At 41.9% G+C, this 25,035-nt stretch overlaps 1 protein-coding gene across 3 annotated transcripts in view; it reads right to left on the bottom strand.

Annotated features, from left to right (window-relative positions):
- Positions 1-25,035, bottom strand: part of BORCS5 (BLOC-1 related complex subunit 5) — a 78,992-nt gene that overhangs the window by 38,548 nt on the left and 15,409 nt on the right. The window contains exon 3 of one of the 3 annotated variants that reach the window (XM_054188585.1): positions 19,976-24,484. The exons of the other annotated variants lie outside the window; for them this stretch is intronic. Coding sequence (XP_054044560.1) covers positions 24,126-24,484 — 359 coding nt within the window. The 3' untranslated portion in view covers positions 19,976-24,125. Of the gene's footprint in view, positions 1-19,975; positions 24,485-25,035 lie in introns of those variants that run through there. 3 annotated transcript variants of the gene reach the window in all.

Genomic DNA, 25,035 nt, shown 5'->3' with positions numbered 1-25,035 from the left:
CTAAGTCTGTCATGGAAAGTATCAGTCATTTTATAGCAAAACTTCACTTCCTCACCATAAGGGTTCTAAATACATGGTAGGTGGAACTTTGCTCATCCTAAATCACGTCTCCTGCAAGGTACTTACAAGGTCCATTACAAGACTTATAAAGCCTTTATAGCTTGAAAGTCTCCCAGCAGTCAGGAAAAGCCCTCTGTCCCTGTTTAAGAAGGTACCCTTGCAGAACTACATCCTGAGCTCATCTTAGGGCGCTCTGATGCTGAAAAGGGGATGAAACTCCTTACTCTGCCACCCCTTGTTGGCATGCAGGCCAGGTCCCATCCTTGTACCAGTTCTGGTTCTCACTGAGCTCCTCCACAGGTGGATTCAGCTCATCAACCTACCCAAAAACTACTTCTCACTATTAGTTCCCCATCAGCCCAGCAAGCCAAACTGGCTCACAAGGGGGTCAAGACCCAGAAGCAGCACAAACCGCACAGCTATAGATAGGTATGTCCTTCCTCCTCTCAGCTGTTAGATCAGCTCTACCACTTTGGGGATGATCTGGAGACAGACATTCTTCCTCAGTCCGGGGTAGAGTCTGGCATGCAAAATTATAAGACTTGCTCTTGGCATCCTTTGACTATACAAAGAGAGAAAGAAAAATACAACATGTTACGGATGCATACAGCATCAGAATACCACCAGTTAGAGTAATTATAGGTACATGAGGACATCTGTCTATTCCTTTTATTTGTAACACAAGAAAATATGCACAATAGCCAAATAAAACTAAAAACACTGAATAGTTACTCAACTGTTGAGTACTTTATCTGGTATGGCTTTTAGAAAAACAACAAATAAACCAGACTTTCTGACTTGGTTTACTGTAAGAGAAACTTAACGGCATTTCAATTAACAAATCTCCATTGGGTATTGCTTGTGCACAAAGCCAGTTACTACTCTTGGCGAGGCTCCAGCACCGTAACCTTCCCGATGATTAATGCAGGGCCTGAATCGGAGCAGAGCTGCAACGCTCGGCCACTGCGGCTTAGGCGTTGAGAAGCAAAGCTTGTTCCCCTAGCTCAGGCCTCCTGCCACACCAGCACTCACCACCTCAGCCCCAAGCACCCAGCTGCCATGGGACTGCTCTGCCAGCAGCACCCAGGGTCCCTGCATCCAGGAGGAGCCCCCGAGCAAGAAAGTATCAGTCAGACACCTCTCCCCCTCTGCATCATACCACTGGGCAGAAAAGCGCCTCAAGAAAACCACGTTATTCTGTATTGATACATATACATGCCCATAAAGCTCAGTTTCTCTCCACTCGCCATCTGAAACAACAACTCGTTCTGCAGCACTGACAGCAGTTAATTCTTATGTTCTGTGCAGAAGGCTCTGACTTTAGATAAGAAATAAAATACCAGGAAGGGATGAGCTGCAAAGCCAAAGACAGCCTTGTTCCCAGGCAAATACTCTTCCTTGTTATAAAAATAGGGGGGGGGGGGGGGAGGAAAAAAGATAGAACGCTTCTAAATTAAATTTTCAAGATTATACATGAAAACAATTGAAAATTAAACATTTAGCCGCAGCGGCTTGTTCCTGTGCACAGTCTGCAGACTCGGCAGCTTCAATTCAACTTTCAGAAAACCCTCCATCAGGTCCAGTATAATACTGAACCCAGCAAAATACCGAAGTCCTACAAACAGTATATCCAGGTCGAAGGGACCTCTAACTACTACGTCTACCACTGATTCACTGTAACTGGAACATTATTTTGACGTTATGCATCTGCACTGCATCTGCAGGATGCAATCCATACTTTCTTAGGTTTCTTATGAAGGTGATAAACCTCGCGTGCTTAAACTTTGTTCGCATGAGGCTCACCAGTAATGTCAGGATGGCTGTAAGACCCGCAGCTGTTAACAGAAAGTAGCTGTTCCAGATACTGTTTTGGTATAGGGTCCTACATAAACATATTTGCATTGCTTTTTCAAACTGTAGAAAAACAGGCTCAGAGGTAGATTTCAGAAAAGGCATGCAGAAGGGACCAGCCACAATTTTTTTCAGAAGTTGTAGGGGAAGAACTTTGATCACCTGGCAATAGTAACCACAAGGGTGATGGCAGAAGAGCCTTACCATTTTGTGTTCTGAAATCATGGAGCATTTCTTGTTTTCACTAATAAAAATAAATATCAACATGTTGACTCCACATCTCCACTCTAACAAAAAAAGAAGTCTAAAAGCAACATGAAAACAAACCGTGGAGTGCAGACACGTATGCATCTCTTCTTGGGTTGGGGGAGAAAAAGAGTAGGAAACTTAACTTGAGAGAAGACATAAGTGACAGTAATATACAACAGTATCTAACTCCTCAACTGCCTTAAAATTAAGGTACAAAACAATTTAGAACAGGTTAAAACTTGAAAGTCTAGAGCCTTGAGTCCTTAAGACTCTCTTAGAAATGCATTAGTACCTTAGATGTTTTCATTCAACTCTCTAGTTAATGAATATGTGATTTTTTCTCCCTCTTCTTCTGAATTAATTTAGGGAGAGGAGGACAGCAGCAGCAGTTAAATGGTTTGTTTGATTCTGATAGCTTTCAGTAAAGGAGTGGAGCCCACAACAACCATGACCATCTGTCCTTCCCAGCTTACCCTGCCTGCACTTCTAAACGGCTCCAGCACAAACGCAACAGCTTTTCCTTGGCCAGTCTGCCTTGAAGCCTGGTGCGCTGTTCTTCGCTCCTACCGAGAGCGGAGTCATTGCAAAAGAGGTCTGAAGTATGACATGTCTAGTAAGGTCGTTCAACAGAGAGCACTCAAATCTATTCAATCAACGCCGCGCTAACCGAATTTTTTGAATGAGATAGCGTGGATCTAGCAGGAAGTCATCAAATTGAAAAGCTTCCGGAGAGTCACATATACCTGAGGGAATCGCATAACAAGAGGGTCAAATGTAAAGCTTTGTCTCCTTACACTATCACTGTGGCACTAAAAGCCTGGTGATGAGAGCCAGCTGAATATAAGTTATATTGTTAAATTGATTTGCAAAGTTTGTGCCCCCAACAACGCAGTCTTTAAATCCTTTCACATTCTGAAAAATAATGGCCAAATTTTCCACGAGTGCTCAATAGCCTGAAAGGCTGTTTGCTAACTACACAAATACCTTACAGATGTTTGGGTAGCTGTAGGCTGCTCGTAGCAACTTGCAAATGTGGTGGAGATGAAGAAAGGGATGGATATAGAACGCAGAAAGTACCTCACATCTGTACTGCTAGAAGGCTGGCACTTACTCCAGCCTAGACGAGCTCTTGTCCAGTTTAACTTGTGCCACTTTAGAAACGGTCTGCTCTGAACCAGAATGCATGAACACAAAGAGATCAAACACCACACAACTCCTATTTCTGTTAAGGGGAAAAATAAAAGTTATTAGATCAAGTCATAAGTTTTAAATAAATAAATAAACAAAAAGCCATGTCACTTCTATGCTCTATAAGAGCATTCATACAGGGGACAACCAGCAGTAGGTGCTCCGGTACAGCCAGCTCACAGGTTAGATGTTGTTAGTGATTTCCCATGCTTTTTGGGTTTTAGAAGACTCTTTGTTTTGGTTTTAGAAGCAATTTTTTTTCCTAAAACTGCTCTATCACAACATTCACTTATTCTATCTACACCTTTTCTGAGGTACTTTCCAACACCACATACCGTCAAATTTACCAAATACCAGTAGTTAATTCTTAGCTTCAGAGTGGTACCTACTGGAAGGCAGCTTTTACTGTTCTGCCATGCTGCCTGCCTGGTGTAAGTCTCTCTGCAGAGAAAACCTTGATTACTTGAAGTATAAAATATGATGAAGCTTTAAAAGAAGGGTATGCAGGGGTTGAGGGTGAGGGGAGGTCCTGCTATTCATTGGCCAGGCACTGAAGCTACCAGAGGTCACAAAAGCTGAACTTCTTTATTCAAGCAAAAATTCCCATTAAAGCCAAATGAGGTTTTGTTGAATAAGGGCCACAGGAATGAGCCCATAGTACGCTCTCGACTGGGAGCAAGTCAAAGCAAATTACGCAACGGCCGTCAGGAATCTGTGTACAGCTCTTCAGAGCCGCAGTGTAGGAGGAGCCCTGAAGCATCCTTAACCTTTGTCTATTTATGTCCCAGCACTGAGACTCCTTCCAACAAAACAAGTCATGCTTTTATATATTTTTATTAGCCCAATTTATAGCAAAGAGAGCTCTCCTCCTCTTCCTCATTCCCCTCCCCTCCTTCCCACCCTTCCCTCTCCTTTCCCCTTGCCGTGTTGTGCTGTTTGTGTGGAAAAAACCGAGCTCCTGCCCTTGCCAAGAGTGACATCAACTCATTCTTATCCGGTGATGTCCAGCAGAATCTTCCTCTGATAAACATTTGCTCAGTGTCAGAGCCCCAAGGTTACTGGCTGCATTTTATTTTCATTGTCGCTTGTTTTCTGACACTTCACTGCTCCTTATACATTGAAATTCCCCCCCCACCATGTCTTCGGACCTGGAGCCAGAGTGAGGCAGCGAACAGGACATTCCTCCCCGCTTACCCGGGCCTTCCCACCACCCCCTTCCCTCTGGAACAAGAGTCTGTTTGTCTCTCTATGAACAATAAAAAGCTGATAACTGCAGAGAAGCGAAAAAAAAAAAAAAAACAGGAACAAAGCGTGTGCAAAAAGCAATTCAGGAGTGCAGACCTATGGATTTTTGACCTTTGTTTTCTCTTTTTTGCACAGATTTTCTTATATGCTTCCCTAACATGCTCTAAAGTTACCGAAGAGGCATAGCTGATTAATGGGCTGAGGTACCTTCCCATCCTCGCACAGCAGCACTCTCCACCAAGACTCACCAACACTTGCTCAAATCCAACATCTATGCTGTCTCATGGTTCTGGGCTCACCCCCATCTGATAAAGCGCTTCAGATGTTCTCCTCTTCTCCCCTCCCTCCTTTTTCTGTCCTCTTGTCACAAGCCACCAGCTTTCTGGAGCAAAAGGAAGACGATCCTTTTCCTCACACAGTCCCCTAGCATTTTACCCAAGCTGACATTTATCTGAAGCACATCAACCTGCGCCTTCGGGCAACTAGTATGGAATGAAATGCATTGCTGTCCCAGTGACGTGGAATCCATGGATAATCTATTACAGCAAGGAGGAGAGAAGATTTTGACAAAACCAAAGGGCTGTGTAAAAGTCAAGAGCCCTGAAATGTCTAGCAGTGAATAAAGACTGAAAACAGACACCTTTTAGCCTGGGATGGCTCCTATCTACAACTCCAATGAAGAGGAAGCACTCTACAGAAACTTCCACTTATGGATACATTGCACCTACAACTGCATCCGTTCTTGGGTCAAAAGGGAGGAAGAAGAATCCATTTGTACTGTCTTCCAGAAGGAAAAGTCTGCTGTAATTGGAAGATGTACTGGTAGCACCAACCTACAGACTCCCACTTTTCTAGGAAACCAGTCTTGCAGTGGTCGTGAAAACGTTGCAGCCATTCTGAACAGCTTATAAAAGAAATGTCCTTTTAGCTTATATGTGACAGAATGGAGGTCAATTACCTTCAGAAAGCAAGTAAAGAAAAAAAAATTACTTTCAAATGTTACCATTAACACATACCAACTGTACTAGAGCATTAAAAGTACTGAGGAAAACAGACATATAAAATTACTCCCTGCCACCATCACTTAGAGGATTCTGCTAGAAGAAAGAAAGGGAAGGCAATGACCTGGCTTAAAACAAAGTATAGGAATCCAGTGTTCAGGCAGGTCAGTCAACTTGTCCTTGTTTTTTCAACCTCTCCAATTCTCAGTGATGCAGCTAATATCACTTGGATCCAGTGCTCCTATGAATTCACAAGTCTTAGCAATACCTGTTGCCACAGGGCTACCTGCAACATCCTCTCACACAACAGCAAACTCTATCCTTGTGCAGTTTCTCACTGGTTTTTATGCTTCTTTTACTATTACTGGTTTCTAGTTCAGACAGAAAATGTTAACAAACAAGACGGTCCCTCAGTTCATAGCCTCATTTTCTAAAACCCTTGACTGCTCCCATGGAAGCTTATGATCACGTCAGTGCCCTAAACAAGTAGGCAGACTACAAGTAACAACCATAGTCAAGGCAGGCAAGAAATATGTTCTCAAACAAACCACGAGAAAGTAACATACAGGCTCTCAAATACACTTTAAACAACAAATGCGACATATTTTATATCAATTTCCAACAAGAAGCTTGCTTATCTTTTAGAAAGATGTTTGGGAAGATCAAGGTCTTACTTCCTCTTCACACAACAGTTCTTTTGAAACTGTAAAATATTAGGAGTAGTTAAAAAAATAAAGTCATCAGCTAGCCTGCAAATACATATTTTGCAAAGAAATGCCCAACAGATTAGTCTATTTACTACTTACTGAAAAGAGAGAGGGGGTCCCAATAAGACAGCCAACTAAATGAATGGAAATTCTCTTGCCTTGAAGGCCTAGTAAGATGCTACATGACTACTGCAACGGATTGCCCTCAAGGCTATCCTGTCACTTCTCATGACTGAACAGCCAGCCAGATGCACCAACAATTTACACAAAAACAACATTATAAATCTATAACTGAACGTGTAATACCATTCCAGGGAAGCACGCATAAAAACCTACACAAACAGAAACAACACATGCCAGCCTTAAAATACAATTAAAAACCAGAGTGATTTTCCAGAATACACAAAGCACGTTTTTAGCACCAAATTCATTACAAGCGTTTGCACTGAAATGTATCTCTTAACTCAGTGGTCAGAGCTTGGGTGGAAAGGAAAGGGAGACTTTTTTTTTTTTAAGGTGTCCAAACACATCCATTTGATACTACTGCATTGGTGGTTGCTCTACTGTCCTAAAGGTGAAACAACTGTTGTCTGATACAGGGACACAGCTCCATAGGAAACCTGGGTGATAGTCACACCCATGCTCGTTTTAGGATTTAGCTCTTTTCTAGGGTATTGTAATTTATGATATTCACATGAATATTTTGAGTATCTGGAAATGGGATGTTTGGTCTCAGAAATACTAACAGGGAACAAATTCCCAAACGACCTTGACTATAATTAACCATCTAATTATAGTGGCATTTGGCTACCAACACCTCTCTGGCTGTTTTGTCTCAACAGACAGACTGACTGCAGAATTTGCCAGAGCGGCCCCCCTCAGCAAGATAAACCCCTGTGTAACAAGAGAGGTGACAGTTGCAATACAGAAATTCATACGCCTATGAACAAAATGAACACTTTTTTCATGGCAGAAAGAAAAAAAACATATAGCATTGCTGTCTCAGGGGTTTAATTAGCTTAGCAGGAACACTGATAACAAGACATCTTATCAGGAGCTTTGCTTTCAACAAAACCAATTAGTATCAATTTAAACAGAACAAGCTGAGATAAACGTGTACAGAACATGCATAACCTTGAGGTTCACAATGCCTAATAATTAAGTACTGGATCATTTCCCATACTCAAGAGAGAAAAGTTTGTATAAATCAACAATAATCAAAGGAAAGTTGTTCTCCTGTGAGGACAAGAAGGGTTTGAATCCAGCACATTGATTTCAGCCAGTTGTCCCTGTGAAACTGAGCCATGGCAAGGCTCAAGCTTTTTGAGCAGCTTTTTGAGATCTCCAAACAAGACTGTGAACTTTTCCTTCCTATCATTTTGACTTACTTTTCTCAAAAAAAAATAAAAAAAAAAAAAAATCAGTCCATACTTCCAAAGTCTCTTATAGACAAAAGAAAAGCTGAGCCACAGCTAATTAGCAAACTCCCCTTCCACCCAAAACTGTAGTTATGCACCTCCTTTCCTGTCCCTGTTCTTTTGCAGCCTTCTCTATCTGCTTTTCCATTACTATTTATTTTTAATCTGGTTTCAGCAATGTTTGTCTGGGTTTTTGAACTAGCAATGGATTGATGGGTTGCTATTTCCTGATACAGATTTCAACCTCGTACAACTTCTAAATAGGTTGGATGAGCAGAAAGTGAGGTGGATTGAAAACTGGCTGAGTTGCTAGGCTCAAAGGATTGTGATAAGTGGCATGAAGTCCAGCTGGAGGACAATTACTAGTGGTGTTACTCCAGAGAGTGATACTGGGGCCAATACTGTTTAACAAGTTCATTAATGACCTAGATGATGGGACAGAGTGCACTCTCAGCAAACTTTCAGATCATACAAAACTAGGAGGAACAGATGATAATACCAGAGGGTTGTGTGGCCATTCAGAATCACCTTGACAGGCTGGAGAAATATGCTGATGGGAATCTCATGAAGTTCAGCAACAACAACTGGCTGGAAAGCAGCTTTGCAGAGAAGGACTCGGGGGTCCTAGTAGACAAGTTGAACATAAGCCAGCAGCACATCTCTATAGCAAAGACAGACAGCAGATCCTAGGCTGTATTGGGAAGAGTTAACAGCAGATTGAGGGAGGTGATCCTTCTGCTCAGCCACCTCAGCAGTACTGTGTCCTGTGCTGGGCTTCCCAATATGAGACACATGGACGTAAGAGCACAAATCTCATGAAGCACCACAAAGATGATTAAGGGACTAGAGATCTGTCATACAAGGAAAGGTTGAGAGAGCCGGGATCGTTCAGTGGAGGGGCGTAAAGAAGATAGAGCCAGGCTCCTCTCGCAGGTGTATGCAGTTAAAGGACAAGATGTAAAGGACACAAATTGAAATACTGAAAATTCCACATAAACATAAGGTTTTTTTACTGTGAAGGTGATCAAACACTGTTAACAGGTTACCCAGAGACACTGTGGAGTTTCCATCCTTGGAGATACTCAAAACACAACCAGAGTCATGGGCAACCCCCGCTGGCTGACCCTGCTTTGAGCGGGGAAGAATTGGACTAGGCTGTCTCCAAAGGCACCTGCCACCCTCAGCGATTCTGACAACAGGCAAAGACAAAAAGGCTTGTAAGGGCACCGATGCCTTGTAAACACTGCTTATGTAATCCCTACTACTCTTAAAGAACTACTAAGTAGTAGTTATAAAACTACTTCGCCCATTACGCCTTTGAAGTAGGCTCATACCCCTTCCCTTTTGACAGAAAGCTACAAAGAATCGCTACCAGAACAGGACTTTCACTTACTCCCAGCTCTAACTCAGGGCTTGCACTATGCCTCTTGTATCCCACTTGATTAATATAAACTAGTCAGGTCTAGTCCGAGTTAGAGAAGAAGCAGCAGAAGCAAGGAGTACTCTGTTTGCATTCTGGTATATGGCAATCACTGCCTGCGAACATAAAATGCACATGTTTCTTATAACATGAAGGAATGCTTCTGGATCACTCGGGCCAACTGAGAGCGTTTCAAATTCATTCACTGGGCCAAATTCCTTTCTTAGTTACTGAAAAATGGAGCAACATCATTGTGGTCAGGACATGAATTTTAGGCTGTTGTAATTACTGTTGTATGTGTGAATGTACGCACGCACCCACCCCACATGTTTAGACTCAGTACTACTTCCACAACTGCGCTACAAGTTTCACAATGTTCAGTGTTTTTTCTTACAGCATTAGGAAAGTTATAGGACTATCCCGTGTACTTCTAGACATCTTGGCTGCAGAGGGCTTGGAAGGCGTACGATCTTCACATACTTCTTCATTTGCCTTTTAATTTTTCGTATAACAAGCAAAATTCCTAAGTGGCAAATTTTGTGGTTAGCATGCAACTCTTCAGTGCTTGGGGCTGATAAAGACAGCTTTCATTCAACCAGAACACTTCCATCTACATCAAGTCTTTTCTTAGAGATAACTAAAGTAAACACAGGTGTTTCAACTTACAATTCCTATGATGCCTACGTAAGTTCTTAAAAATGATGCATGACTACCATCCAGAATTGCAGTACACAGGAGCTAGTTACTAACCCCCTACTCCTGCAACTCCTGCCACCAGCACCCACTGGCTTCAACAACCATGCGAAGCTTGTCTCTTGAACCGATGCAGCTTTGCCCTCTAACCAAAGGGCCTCGAGTCCCTCTCTGGTCCTCTTTACCAAGTAGATGCCTTTAAGTCTTTAAGAATACACTCCACCGGGCCAATACCATAAAACATGTTTTGCAGGCTCCACTGCGTTTTGAGACCAGAATACCTGTGATGTCTCAATACAATCTGAAAAGAAGAAAGGAAGTCTTTGTATGTTTTGCAATAGCTGCCCCATCAGCTCTCTGCATGCTTTAGCTAATCTGTCCTGGCTTAATCAGGTGGAATATGGGTTGAGGAGTTAGGTTTGCAGCAGGGTGTATCCTCTGGGTTTCACTGCAAGAGCCCCATTAGAGAGAGGGGGGATTTCAGCAGAGAACCTGGAAGACAGCAAGCAGTTTGCATGCCAGACGTTAACCTTCACCAAACCACTGCCAGATACCTAGACAGTTTCAAAACACAGGAAACCACAGGGCAGAAAAACCCTTGCTCTGAAGAAGCTAACCACTTAACTACAGCTGAAGCATGAAAATCACAATATAAACAAACTCTTAAGTTTCCTGGTATTAACCATGCTTTATTGAAGGTAACATTGTCTTTCACTCATGCCACCCAAATGATAAAAAAAAAAAAAACCTGGTGACTTTCCCTACAGACAAATGCCAGCTTCTCAACAGTCATCAGACCATATGCTGCAAGGTTTCATTCATCCATGGTGCTGTATATACTAAAATCCTAGAAGTTTCTTTCCATTCTATTGTAATTTCTGAGAGAATTTTTTTTTTTAAACTGGTAAAAGCATAGTGTAAGACTGGAACATTTAACTATCAAGAAGTTATGCTGCTGCTACTAGAGAAAGAGAATATTAATGAGCATTCCTTGACAACATCGCTGCCTTTGTTTGCAACAAATTTTTCCAGCAAACATAGAAGAGGATGAAAATTCTCTCCTTTTCATTTTTATCCAAGAGTATTGGAAAAGCTTGCAGCCCAGAAAGCCAACCACATCCTGGACTGTATCAAAAGAAGTATGGCCAGTGGGTCAGAGGAGGTGATTCTGCCCCTCTACTCTGGTGAGACCCCACCTGGAGTACTGCGTCCAGCTCTGGAGTCCTCAGCACAAGAAGGACATGGACCTGTTGGAACAGGTCCAGAGGAGGGCCACAAAGATGATCAGAGGGCTGGAGCACCTCTGCTATGAGGACAGGCTGAGAGAGTTGGGGTTGTTGAGCCTGGAGAAGAGAAGGCTCTGGGGAGACCTTGTAGTGGCCTTCCAGTACCTGAAGGGGGCCTACAGGAAAGACGGGGAGGGACTCAGGGAAAAGAGCAATAGGACAAGGGGTAATGGTTTCAAACGGAAAGAGAGGAGATTTAGATATTGGGATGAAATTGTTTACTCTGAAGGTGGTGAGGCACTGGAACAGGTCACTCAGGGAAGCTGCAGATGCCCCATCCCTGGAAGTGTTCAAGACCAGGCTGGATGGGGCTTTGAGCAACCTGGTCCAGTGGAAGGTGTCCCTGCCCAAGGCAGAGGGGTTGGAACTAGATGATCTTAAGGACCCTTCTAACCTGAACCATTCTATGATTCTATGAATTACCCTCAAACCAGGACAATAACTTTAAAACTCAGATGGCATTTTTACCAATTTTATCTTAAAACCGGCAGCAAAATAAATAAAATAACCTCTTTGTAGATGAAGACAGTTCATGGAAGCCTAAGCTCAAAGACTGAAAGTTTCTTTTTTCTCAAAAAAAAACCCACCCAAACTAAAAAGGGGATAACACCCCCAGTTGTTTCTGCTTTGCATCTGATTTTAGGATTGCAGGAAGAAATACAGTATCTCAGCATACAGAGTAAGCCAATTTACGTCAAATCTGCTGTCCTACACCCCCATATACAACTGCCTATGCTATATTGACCTCTCCTTTACATTGTCATGGTGCTTTTACAGCTAGGTAGAAAGCTACTTCAGGGAACTGAGATTGAGGAAAAACTAGTGTTATTTTTAGAGAGGGTAGGGTTAAGTTTTCAGTTGGCTCAGCTCCCTGTCTGGCTGCATGAGAGGCAGGGATAACACAAGGGAGTAGGGAAAACAAGACTGCCTTCAACCAGCTTCAAGCTCAAACTGAACTTGGCGAGCCAGCTAGAATATCAGGAGATGAAACCTGCTGTGCTCATGCCACTCCCCAAGGACCACTTCAGTGCCTGAGGTGTGCACAATGCATATGTGAGGCAAACTGGTTTAAAAATAAAAAGCTTTGTGAAGATGTATGAGTCAACATTGAATGAGTCGGCACAGCCACAAAGCCCAATATAGTCTCTTGCAAAGGATTCAGGCTTAGGTCTTAGAAGGTACACAGCCCAAGCTCAGGGATGCACTTAATAGCTTTATTAGCCAAGAATGATTCTGCCTCACTGGTTTGGTTGGATTCTCCATGACACTGCCTTGCACTGTCTAAAATTTAGCCCCCAACATACATTACTCCTCACCATGGCACTTTGAGAGCTCACCCAGGAATGGTACTACTGCTGAGGGTGCAAGTATCTTCTCTTACCACAAGGAGCCCACCTCTAAAATGTCTGAAACCAAGAGGACAACACATTGCAAGCCACACCTATATATGTAATGTTCCCAGTCCCCAAAGCCTTGGGCATAGTTTTCTGAACACAGAACTGCTAAAGTGGATCACTAACTAAAGGTCTAACTAGTCCTGCATCTCCTCTGCAACACTAAGAGCCCAGAATCAGCAGAAGACTGGTAACCCAGCCTGATACCTAGAAACCAGCACAGACTCGAAAACATAAGGTTTGATACTCCCTCTAAAACGTTTGGTAATCGTTTATTCTGACAACTCCCTCTATTCCTAACCCCTAAGCAAACATCCAACTCCTTTTTGAACCTTGTTAAATTCTTGGCCCCATCAGCATCCTGTGGTTGACTGTTCCAGCATCTAATTGCAATTCCTAACTTCTGGAGCCGCCTGCCATGGTCTTTCTCACTTGAACACTGAGCCCACTCCGCCCACGTGCAAACGAAGAATGTTCCTGATAATCCTTTTGAACACATCTGCTTCAGAGCAGAGCGCTGCCTCAACACAGGTCTGCACCAGCCTCCAAAACGCACATATTAGACCATCAGGAATTGTGGAAAGGCAAGAAGTAGAATGCCTGTGGCAGACTAATCCCTGCAGCAATATTTTTAAGCAGCAATTAATTTACTCTGCCAGTCAAAAATAAATAATGCAAAGGCAGAAAACAGGAAAGCTGAATCTGAACAATAAAATATTCAAACAATTAATAGGCAGGATATGCTCTGGTTTTATCAGAACGCACCTGAATTAAAGATGTGCTCTTGTAACACAGCATTCCCTAGAAAAAAAAAATAGAAAACACAGACTGAATGTGTCAGACACATATGCACACTAGCGTTGTATCATCTCCTCCCTTGCATCCTGTACATCAGGGAGCCCAACTGTACTGGCCAGTTTCCAGAATGAAATCATATAGTCTGCTATCAGCACTATGAATTTATATTTCCAGAAAATCCTGATGTCATAGCCTGAGAGCAATTATCAATGAGGAATTATCGATTTTAATGTCAAGTTGTGCAACCCACTTGAGAGGAGGAATAGAAGAAAACGGCCAAGAATGAACAGGCTATTCAATGACTTTAAAAACAAAAAAAGAATTAGTAAGAGTCTTTGATATCCAGAACAACTGCAGTCATGGCCAAAAAAAAAAACCTAATTTTATTCCACTAGAGACTTATTGTTGGGTCCAAATTTCTTACTGTAGGTTTGCTGGAACAGAAAAATCAAACGGTTCAGCTGAAATGGTCAATATACATGCAACTGACAACATAAATGGCAAAAGTACTCTAACTATTACACCGATTTTACCCACCAAATGCTGCAATCAGACATGGAAGGCATGACTTCACCCAAAGGGACAGATGAGCCCTAGAGTTGTGAGCAGGATCCAGGGACAGAAAAAATGTGATATACATGTGCCACATGATGCTAGTATGTGCCTACCAGGCTAGTATCAGCAGTGAGTTAAACCCCTCCATGAAACCTGAGTTTCACGAAGAGTAAGCTCTTTTACTACACCTGGAGAATGTGGTTTTATGGCAGCTTAGGTGTTGATGTGTTTCACCATATCATCCAACAAGTGCTGGAGCCTGCGCAGAGGAAAGGTGGGAAGGGACTGGGTCATCAAACAGCAACACTCCCTTAAGTGCCACGGGAATGAAGCCTTGGCATGAAGTTGTATCAGCTCACTCCTAATGGTTCGTCATTACCAGAAAGGGGTGGCCCCTGTGCCTACCTCCTCTCTTGTACCAACCCTGGCACTTGTCTGATAGAGCAGTAAATCAAATCAGCTTATTAACAGTGGAAAATTAACCTGGCACAAAAAGAGTTTAATGCCAGGTTAGCAAGACAAATCAGCTATACATAGGGTCAGATCAGTGTCAGACTCTATGAGGATGAATGGAGGGGGGAACAGCACACAGAGGAGGAATGTGAGGGGGTGTGTTCTCCTTCTTTGGACAGGAGGGAGCTATTACATCAGCTCAAGCTACATTGCATCACTTGACCCCGAGGAGCCAGACTGTCTCACTTTGCCTTAGAGAGGACACCAACCTTTCTCCATCAGCCTCTGCATTCAGAGCTTGCTTTCCAGTTGCATACAGCGTCATTCTATTATTCTCCCATCTATCAGCACAGGCAAATGAACTACACGAACCTTAGGCACAACCTGCTAATAAGAAGTGAACAACAATCCCCATGGTACTAATCCTACAGGTAGAGCCCAAGCCAAGCACTTTGCTAGCCCAGGCCAGAGAAACTTTGCCTTCTGCAAGCTTTCAGAGCACATACCCTTTCAACCTGTGGTTGTTCAGTGATTGCCTCACTTTAATACAACAGGGTTATACAATTTCAAGGCAACAAATGTCATTTTGATAGGAATCAAATGCTCATTTAAGAAGGAGGAAAAAAAAAAGGCAGCGTATTTCCTTATTTTACTTTTCCAAATCCTCCATGAGGTGCTAGTTTGCTAGATGTAGCCAAAAAGCAAAACTAATGCATCAGTCTGATCCCTCTATTAAGAGATGATGAATCTAGAACATTTCTGAACTGTATTCCAGGCATCCTCTCTGCACAGGATTTGATTATCAGTTCAGCCATGCACTGGATTGCTGCTCAGAAAACACATGTGTTGTATCCACTTTGCAGAAATAGCTTTGTTTCAAAGACATCAGAAAACAACTATGCAATGACTGCTTATTTGCATTTGAAGCAGGGGATGGTAAAAAGTCCAATTTGTGACCATATTTTTAACATTCACTGAAAAGGGACAGGTAGTCACTGAATAAAAGGCTGCAGTGGTTTAAGATGCTCTTAAAAGAGCCTTTTTTGACTTTACTATTCCCAGAAGCAGACAACAAAGCAGATCACAGGAGTCCCCTTTATGTGTTTCAGCGTATAGTCACCCCTAGTTATTTTCATCTGCCAGTAAAAACCACCAGCTGAGCCTAGTACTCGTGGTACTCGTTAGACCCCTCCATGAACCATCCCGACTCCGCAGCCCAGGAGCAAATCCATCTGCTCCCATTGCTTCAGTTCACTGCAAGTCCACCAGGTCAGGAGCAGAGGGAGGGAGGGAGGGACATCACAGGACCTACTCTAACAGGAGTGCAAGGTGAGGTCAGCTAGGCCTGCCTTCTGCAACAGCCCCCTGTGGCAGCCCTGTCCTACCAGCCATGCTACTGGTATGATGACCAGCAGCCACCAGCAGCATAAACCCCTTCAGGCTTCACATCTGCTCCTATAGCACACATCGAGATGCATCCCGAGACATCAGAGATGCTTTCACTACTAGGATACCACAAAGGGTTGCAGCTTGCAGAAAGGGGCCTTTATTTTAGGACTGTTTAGAGACATTAAAACCAAGTATCCCAAAACCAAAGGATGCTAGCATCACCGATCACTCTAGAAAATATTGGTATTTACTTTTAAAGAAGTTTTTACACGAGTCTTTTAAAAATATCCATCTACATGGAAGGTACACGTCTAACTAGCAACAAGGTTTAGTTCTAACACCTAAAGAGCCAGAATTAGAGAAGCTTGGTCTTGGTCCATCTGCTCTACTGCATGGAAGATAACCTGCTTCTCTGCAGTGTTTTATCTAACATACCACAAACATTAAAAATATACATGTATATATATGTGTATGTATATGTATACAGACATACATATATATACACATACACAAACTCTCCTAAGATACCAACATATGAAAATAAGAACATTAGCTAGAGATATGTTCACTTGAGGAACATGTTTCTCAATATAGAACAGCTTTCTAACACAAACCTACAGTTATTATCCCAAAGCAGGGGGCAGAGGAGTTAAGCACAAATCCCTCCATATAGGTTTAAAAAAATTCATTACCTACAGCACCACTTTTAGAGTGCTGGATTAACTACATCACAAGAATACACCTGAGGGCAAGTACCTCTAACATCATGCCAAACTCCTCCATGACACCTCAGAAGAGCAGAGCTCTCTGGGGCTAAAGCAATTAACTGCCTTTTATGTTGTAACAGCAAAGAATCAATGTAACCATTCTTTCTCCCTTTTTAGTTTTGGACAGTATGCCTTCCTGGACAGAAGAGATCACCTCAATATCTCTACACTGCCACTTCACATAAGAATGGGAAAGTAAAGCATCCCCTTGAACTAAACTGTACATTTTACAATTTGTTAACCCCTACATTCAATTCAGGCAACAAATGCCTTTAAAACATTGCAGTCTTTGATGGAATCATCCTACTGTTAGCTCTTTCTAGTGAAGACACAACAGTGTCCTTCCAAGGACAAGAATACTGAGGGGATCTTCCTATCTTGACTGAATCAAAAGTTGCTATGGTGTAACTTGAGGCGATTTTGAACATAATTGAGGCCCATTGTTAAGTGAGTTTGTCTTTCGCTTCATAGGCATCATGGGGCATACAGTTAAAGAAGAATAAGGCAAAAAAAAAAGTTGGCATTGTCATTTGTCTTACTGCTTGCTAATGTGCAGACATCCATTTCTACTTAATGCTAAATATTTATGAAAACCAAAACAACCCACTTAACTTCTTTGTTTTTTTATTAAGCAGAATGACATCATCAGAAATCCTAGGACTTGTTTCAAAGGCTCACTGTTGAAACCAAAGCCAAAAAAAACCCCAAACCCACCAATGAACGTAATCTGATAAGAAATGATCTGTTTTGACCCAAAACATCAGCAAAACTGCGGCCTTTAGGCCAGTGCAGAGTAGCACTTTTAGAATAGCACATCTCTGTTCCCTGACCGGTTTTACAATAGCAATACCTGCACCAGCGAGGGAGCAGCCCAGGAGAAGAGGACCTGGCTCTTCCAGCGGCAGCAGCCCTGGCTTTGAGAGTCCCTGGAACTACAGGAAGCTCCACTGGGAGCAGCTGCTCTTCCACCACTACGCATCCTGATGCAAAGCATTATTTTAAGGATAAGGCACTTCAGGTAGGCAAGATCTAAAACGTCACTCTGAAGAAAAATACAGAAAGGAAAAAGAACACACGTGAACACGGGAGTCTTCCAGCTCTCTGATCCTTATGGATTCAAAGAATGTTTATTCCTCTTGTAGGAAAAAAAATAGACAAGAGTTGAAGTTTAGTATAAACATGAGATAAAGCACTATTTTAAGGTCATTTATTACATTTCCTGTGGAAGAATTAAAAAATTTTCTTTCAAGCTTTAAAGTTTCTTATCCCTGTGTTTCATGACCAACATTTTGGCTGGAACAAGTCTAGTGTGTTAAATGAAGAAAATCAGATATAAGTTAGGTACAGCGGATTCCAAACTTTTGATAACCAAGACTCAAGGGAAAAAAAGGCATTTGCACACAGCTCCGTGCAAATGAGCACATCCTGGCTTAATTTCAGGAGAAAATGTCCCACAGCTGAGAATGTAAAGTGGGATAGCAATAGCTCTGAGCAAAATACCAACGTTTAATGAAATAGCACTAAAGTTCTCACCAGCAGAACTCTTGCCCCTCCCTTAAATTACACTGACACAGATTTAAACGGACAATAGAGTAGATGCTGCAGTGAGTTTGGGACTGGAGACGTTAGTTTATTTTACCATTACACAGAGGGAGTGGGAATATACTTACAGAATAGCCGACACCAGTATGTTAAGGCATATTACAGCCAGGACTTTGGCACATATTCTTTCCCTTGTGCTCAAAAAGGGGATCCAGATCCATTTTCCATTGCATCCCACCCCATCCTACTTTTGTTTTTTTGCTGTGCTTGCTCCACCACAGCATGGCACAAGGCATGCAGATAACTCTGGCTCAGGAGATGGCAACCTATCTGCTCTTCGACAGCTTTGCAGGGCACAGTCCCAGCACACCTGAAGAGTTGCTCCCGTCACAGATGCTCTTCAGAAACTGCCCTATTAATGAGGAGGGTGAAGCAAGTTTGGGGAGGGAGGAAGGGGGCATTAAAAGTAAATATTATTGCTGAGTGAAAGCAGTCAAAGCACACCAATGAATACACACACTAGATTTGCTCAAGGAAAATGCCAGTTTGTCAGATGCTTTGGAGGAACTTGTCTATTTCATTACAAGTTCTGGGAAAAAGTTATCTAAGCGTTACACATGATCACATAGTCTTTAGTATTACACTGAGGTCCAAAGACTTCTTACCATATATTTGAAAGAAAAGGGAAATCATTCTCATTTTTACTGTAATAAGCTATCCACAAGTACCAAGGATGCACTTGGTTTGTAGCCTGACATATTAAGCTAAATATAGAGACAGAATAACACCCTTCTGGGCACTGGTAAACATTGGGCTAAAGCCAATTCCCCATCCCCACCCCAATCCTACTGAGACACTGGCTCCACCTACACCTAATATAAAATGAGTAATAAAAATAGAATACACAACTTGCCTTTAAATCCAAGGAACAACCCAATAACTAGTCTTACACACCAAAAACATTAAGTTTACCATGACACACTTAATTTAGTACTTTATCTGTTAGTCTAGCCCCCTCAACCATCTCATGCCTCAGCATGGCCTCTACTTCTGAGAATTCGCCTAATAGAAAACCTCTCTATTTTTTTAAAATCGAGTAACATCAACCCAAATCTCTTCTATTTCATCAAGGGTGCATTTTTGTCTCCATTTTGTAAAGGAAATATTTCAAGAGGGAAGTAACCGGTGTGGTGGGCCACAGGAGGAGAAAAGCACTTGAGAAGAGATCACATTTATTTTGTTCTTACATGCACAGGGACTTCAGTCAGAGACAGGAACCCACACACGCTGCAAATTTCATTTAAGGCATGGTAGTACAGACTAGAACCTGGGGAAATGACAGAGGAGAGAGAGATTTCTGTGGTTTTCAACTGCACAGTAAGATTTATTTCATTTTATTTTCTGATATTCAGGGCTTGAACAATACAATCTTATCTCAATTTCACTGTACCTTATTTTGATAAGCAAGAAAAGTAAGCCTAGCAATCTGGGTAATAAAGAGGCAGTTTAGCACAGTATAGTCTGTGATCAACCTCTGAAAAAACTTCAGTAGGGTCAAAAATTAGAGGTAGTATAGATTTTGTTTTCCTGTTAAGCAAGCCTGTTGAGTTAAGATGATAAGGGTGGGGGGGGAATCAAAAGCATCAAAATAGTCGTCATCAAAACAGTTTTTAAACAAAAGGTTTGTGAACAGTCTCAGCATCTTTTATCTTTTGCAACCTCAGTTCCCCCGATGGCTGCTTTCCAAAGAACAAAAAATCAATTTTATTGCTTTTAGGGGGAAAAAGCCCCAAATCATTAGTTCAGCCTGTTTGGTTCACCCCTGCTTTTGGAAAAATCACTAAACCAAACAGGGAATCAAAGAGCGGAATACCAAATATTTGTATAGAAAGCCACAGAGGTGCAAGTCCACCAATCCAGCTGAGACAGCTGGACCTCCAGCTCCTGCTACCACACCACCATCCACAGCCACTGCACAGCCACCCTCCCACCCTGCTCCACGCTTCCGACAGATAAGCCAGTCAGCAAAGCAGAGCAGTGAATCCAGCCGGGGCACTTCATGGTAAACCCGAAAGCCTCAATAAATTCTGCGCACGGTATCTTCTACGCATCAAGTCCAGAACCTAATTTGGCCTTAAAACCACCAAGATAAGTGTCTCCTTAGTTCTGAAGTACCTAGACAGGACAGCTAGTTTGAATCAGCACAGTGCCAGATGTTTCCAGATGAAAATCTCTGTGATGGATTTATGGAGAATGACGTAGCAACCACAGCCGTAAGCCTGTATGTTCCACTGTTACCCAACCGCATGAGGTTGTGGCTCCGCAACTGGTAAAGCTGATCTCAGCTGGCCTCGACGTGACCTCACTCCGCAACTCGTGGGATTTCTCCCCACGCCAGCCCCAGTGCCTGCCATGATGAGCCAATTCAAGCTGCTAGCCTGCCAGAAATGTTTTCCTTTTTTTATTTCCTAGATAATTCCTTGGTTATGCTGATTACCCTATTTTTCCTTCATCTTAAAATAGCGTTTAAAAGGAATAGATAGTAGAGATGAGTCTTCCATGACCACTGGTTAAACATTAATTGATTAGAGGTTGGAAAACAAACATCCTCAGTTTCTCCCCTTTTTCCAAAAGTATACCTGGTCTGCCAATATTTAACAATTTCTCCCTTTCTTTTGTCCTGTATGCACTACCCTTATCTTTCCCTGTTGTACATTGACCATGATGGCACACAGGAGCACGACCCAGTTTTAGCCAACTCACTCAACCAGTTTTCTGTATCTTTATTGAGAGATCAACCTTTTTCACATCAGTCCTACAGCCACAGTACAGTGCTTCTGTATCTAACTCACTCCTGTCAATTCAATGCATAGGAAGACTACTTTATTTTAATTTAGGTTTTCAATAGCTGATGCAATCAAAACTTTAACCTGTATCTTTGTAGATACTTTGCTCTGCAAACTGCAGCGGCACCAAAGTAGACAAAATGCCACAGCGTTCTTTGCACAGGTAAGAGCTGACATGAAAAATAAATCTACTCTTCCCACATTTCTCCCATTGTCTGGCATGAAGGGCTAGATTGATTCTTCGCATTCTTCATCCAAATACAGATGCAAACACTGGCAACAGAAGTAATTGGAGTCAGATACCAATAAAGACATTTGGCATTTAAAATAAAGAACAGGAAGTTTAAAACACCACTACGGCCCAATCATCAGTTAATGTACTAGAGATCATTTCAAGAGGCCTTTTGGAAAAACATAATTCAGGCAAATAGCTTTAACCAGCAGGGCTTTTTTGTTTGGTTTTTCTGTTGTTTCATTGGTTTTTTAAATGCTTTTACAATTTTGGTCCAAATTTCTTAAGATGAGAAAACCCATGCCTTTCAGAAACAAAAAATAGCGAGGGCAATGTATTTAAAAACTGATTTGGAGAAACTCAAGGACAACGTCACAGAAAACCTCTGCCTTCCAGGTTCAATAAACCCAAGGTCTCCCTCCTCCACTGCAAGAGTCAGGCATATTGGTATGTTTTAAAACACATGAATCATGTAAAGCAGACGTCCAGCATTTTTAAAAATTAGTCCAAATACGTTATTGAAAACTGCCGGTTCCTCAGCCTCTGCATTTTATGTCAGAAAAATTTGCCCATTTTCATCACGTCAAGTCTGTTAATTTTTGTTTCCTTCAGTACCTTTGACATCTGATACATTGACTTATTAACATGCTAGTCTTCATTAAACATTAAGTGCTATGACGTCCATTTTAGTACTGATCAAATTCCACATTTACTACAGTTGTAGTAATTACAACTTAGCGAATACAAGACCTAGGTTTATATCAAGTTCCTCACCCACCTCCAGAAGTTTCTAAACTTTTAGCAAACAGACTTTGAAATACTTCACATGCCCATTTCAACACACAGTTACAGCTGATGCCTTCACCTTCCCATTGGCAACACACCTCTTTGTATCTATAGAATTGTTACACACTGAACAGGACTGTGAGCGCCTTACTATTTCTTCCAAACTTAAAAAAAGCAATAGCAAAAAAAAAAAATACTCAACACCTAGTTGGAACACAAATCTAGCTTAAGGTTTTAACTAGAGTTTGGAAGTAGTGGGGTCTATCATACAGATGGTATATTCACACAGATACCATAGAGCAGCAGACAATTTTTAAAAGTGAGACACCTAAAAGCCCTGTTGTTTGATGTAGCACAGCAACCATTTACGAGGTCATAGGGAACAGCAATCTCTTTTACAGAAGAAGAAACACATTTTTGCACAAAACTTCGCTAATAATTCTCACCAGCTTTGTTTGTTCTCCACAAAGATGCCAGCAGGTGCTCCCAATATATAAGTATTAAAGATAGAACGTTTGACAACTAGGCAAGGACAGAGAGAAACATCACATTTATCTCCTAACACAGGACAGCAGGTAGGCAGCGTATCTACCTAATGCTGCTTCACTGGCAGCTAGGCATTACAAGAGACTGAAATAAATTAATATGACGTTTTATTTTCTCTGTTTGCTGGTCATCTGATAAGAAGCTTTAAGCATCACATAGTATCTGCACACAACTTGCCCAAGTCAGGATCACAGTTAGTTTAATTAGACTTACAGTGTGGAAAAATAAATAAATAAATAAATAAAAATCAACCAAACCAGCCATCTGGGCCCTTGAAATGATTACAACTTGAGACCAATTCAATATGAGAACCAAAGTCCAATCTTTTTCTCCTGGTGTCTTTATTAGGATATTAAGCAAGCAAATGCCAACTGCTTGCAGTGATACTTGCTCACAGGACACGGCATTTGTTACTGGGTTTTGTGTTTTACCAGTAAGATGTCAAAGACAACACGGGCAAAAACCCCATGGGTTTGCACTTTTTGTAACTTCTGTGTTGCCAGGTTGCAGCAAGAGGACAAACCGCCCCCAGAATTGGAAGCCACAGCCCAATCCCCTTCCTTTCCAAAGCAGGGTCCCGTAGCACCTCATGTGCTAGGTTGGTGAATGTGAATCCACGCTGGCACCTCAAGTCTCCGGACCACCCTGTGTTAGCAAAAAGCAGAGGTGCACTCCATTCCATTTTAAAGCTCCATTGGGCTCTTGGCTCCAAAGAGGACAAAGCTGTGCAAAATTTAGATTCATCTCTGATAAAAACCGCCACCGCACACCCATGCATCCAAGCACACTTCAGAGTTTGCGAATGGTTTCGGTTAACAAAAGGAATAATAAAAATTTATCCAAATGTTCAAGAAAATAAATGAAGTCTCTAATCTTAATGACTAATGTATGCTTCCTTACTACCTTCTCTACCACAGAATCTAATAAATCAGATGGATAACTAAGGAAACATAGAACAGTGGAGAATTTCAAACTATTGCAATGAAAGTAACTCAGCTACCACTCAAATTATCTCCAGATTTCTGGTAACACTAAAAAGTGGTGAAAAGACTCAACAACAGGAGGCAACAAAAACCAAAAGGTAAGTATTCTACTCTAAGTCACCCTGTTTGTACAAATGTATAAATGCAAACATGTACTTCCATTCCAATCATCTGCTTGTTGCTACTTCCATATCACAGAAAACGAAATTTAATCTCATCGGAGGTAAAGCAGCATGCGTTATTTAAGAAGAAGTTCCATTTCCACCGTCAGTTCTTCCACTTGCTATTAAAGATAAAAATTCTCTTTACTCAGATGAAATCAAGAGACCTAAGGATTAAAAGGAAAATCAAAATTTTCCTTTTAGGTTCAGGCTTTGTTTAGCTGACAGAAGTCCTCCCAAGAACTATTATGCTGAGGGATGAGAACACCCTGACAAACCTTCTGCCCATCCTCCTTCTCAGCCAGCTGAACATGTCCGATCCATTCCTTGGAAAGAGAGATCAGTCAGCACGAAGAGTGTCACTGATGCTTTTCTGGCAGTTTTGTTTGTGGTTGGTATCATATTAAAAGAAATATTTTAAAACATAAGCAATTTTATTTAAAACTTGTGAAACATATCACCATGATAATATATGCTGCAACACTGATCTTTATGCTTCTTGGAGCATGTCACACAATGTTTTTGGGCTCACCCAGAAAAACTGAAAGTGAAGGGTTACTCACTGACACACAGCCAAATGAAAGTTATTATGTTTTTTGCAGTCTCTTCATCACTATGACTTACAATGCCCTGACCCGTCAGAGGATCACACTTTCCAGGAAGCTCTCTGGAAACATCCCATTTACACTGCAACAACTGCAAGTGGTATCCGCAGTGCGGCAGACTCCAGGTGAGCTTCCAATTAAGCACATGGGATATAGAGAAGGTGCAATATGCCAAGGTACATTGACCAGGGTCAGTTGCAGAAGTGTCCTGTTCTTGAAGGACTGCCCACGCATCCAGGAAAAAATCCACCACAATAAGGACGTAACACAGTAAAGAAGAGACGATCGCTTGTCTGAGACAGGTAATATCTGAAAAAGAAAGGGATTCTTTGGAAGTGTTTTTCTTGGCACTCTGCTTCTGTTTTAACTTGAAACGTGGCTTCCCATCCCTTGTAGCTGGCACATGAGTTCAGAAAGAGTTTGCAGAAGCAACGGATTTTAAATAAGGAAACTCAGACTCCCGTAATTGTATACCTAAGTCCAAGTCCTGAAGAGGGATGTCTTGCCAGCAGTCTCACTTTGAACAACAGTGAGATCAGGGGGATGAGAACACACACAAGCAATTTTGCATGGTGTCTCACTGAAAACAAGTTTAGGCAAGCATTAAGGTTGCCTATATTAGCATTTTAATTTTTAAAAACTGGTTATATGCAAATAGGTTATAGCCTCAAGTTCCTGGTGAGCTGCCAACATGTCCCCAAGCACCAAAAGGCTTGGACAGCGTATAGAGAAGGACATTACTCTCCAGTTGATGTCCAGATGTTTTGCTATACAACTCCCATTAATGCATTAATGAAAAGAGAGTCACACAAATCCCTTGCAAAGTCAAAGGATTTTTACTGTCATGATAGACTTGAGAC

This window comes from Rissa tridactyla, chromosome 1 (genome assembly GCF_028500815.1).
Source record: "Rissa tridactyla isolate bRisTri1 chromosome 1, bRisTri1.patW.cur.20221130, whole genome shotgun sequence".
Classification (NCBI taxonomy): Eukaryota; Metazoa; Chordata; class Aves; order Charadriiformes; family Laridae; genus Rissa; species Rissa tridactyla.
This window is presented reverse-complemented; position numbering and strand designations above follow the sequence as displayed.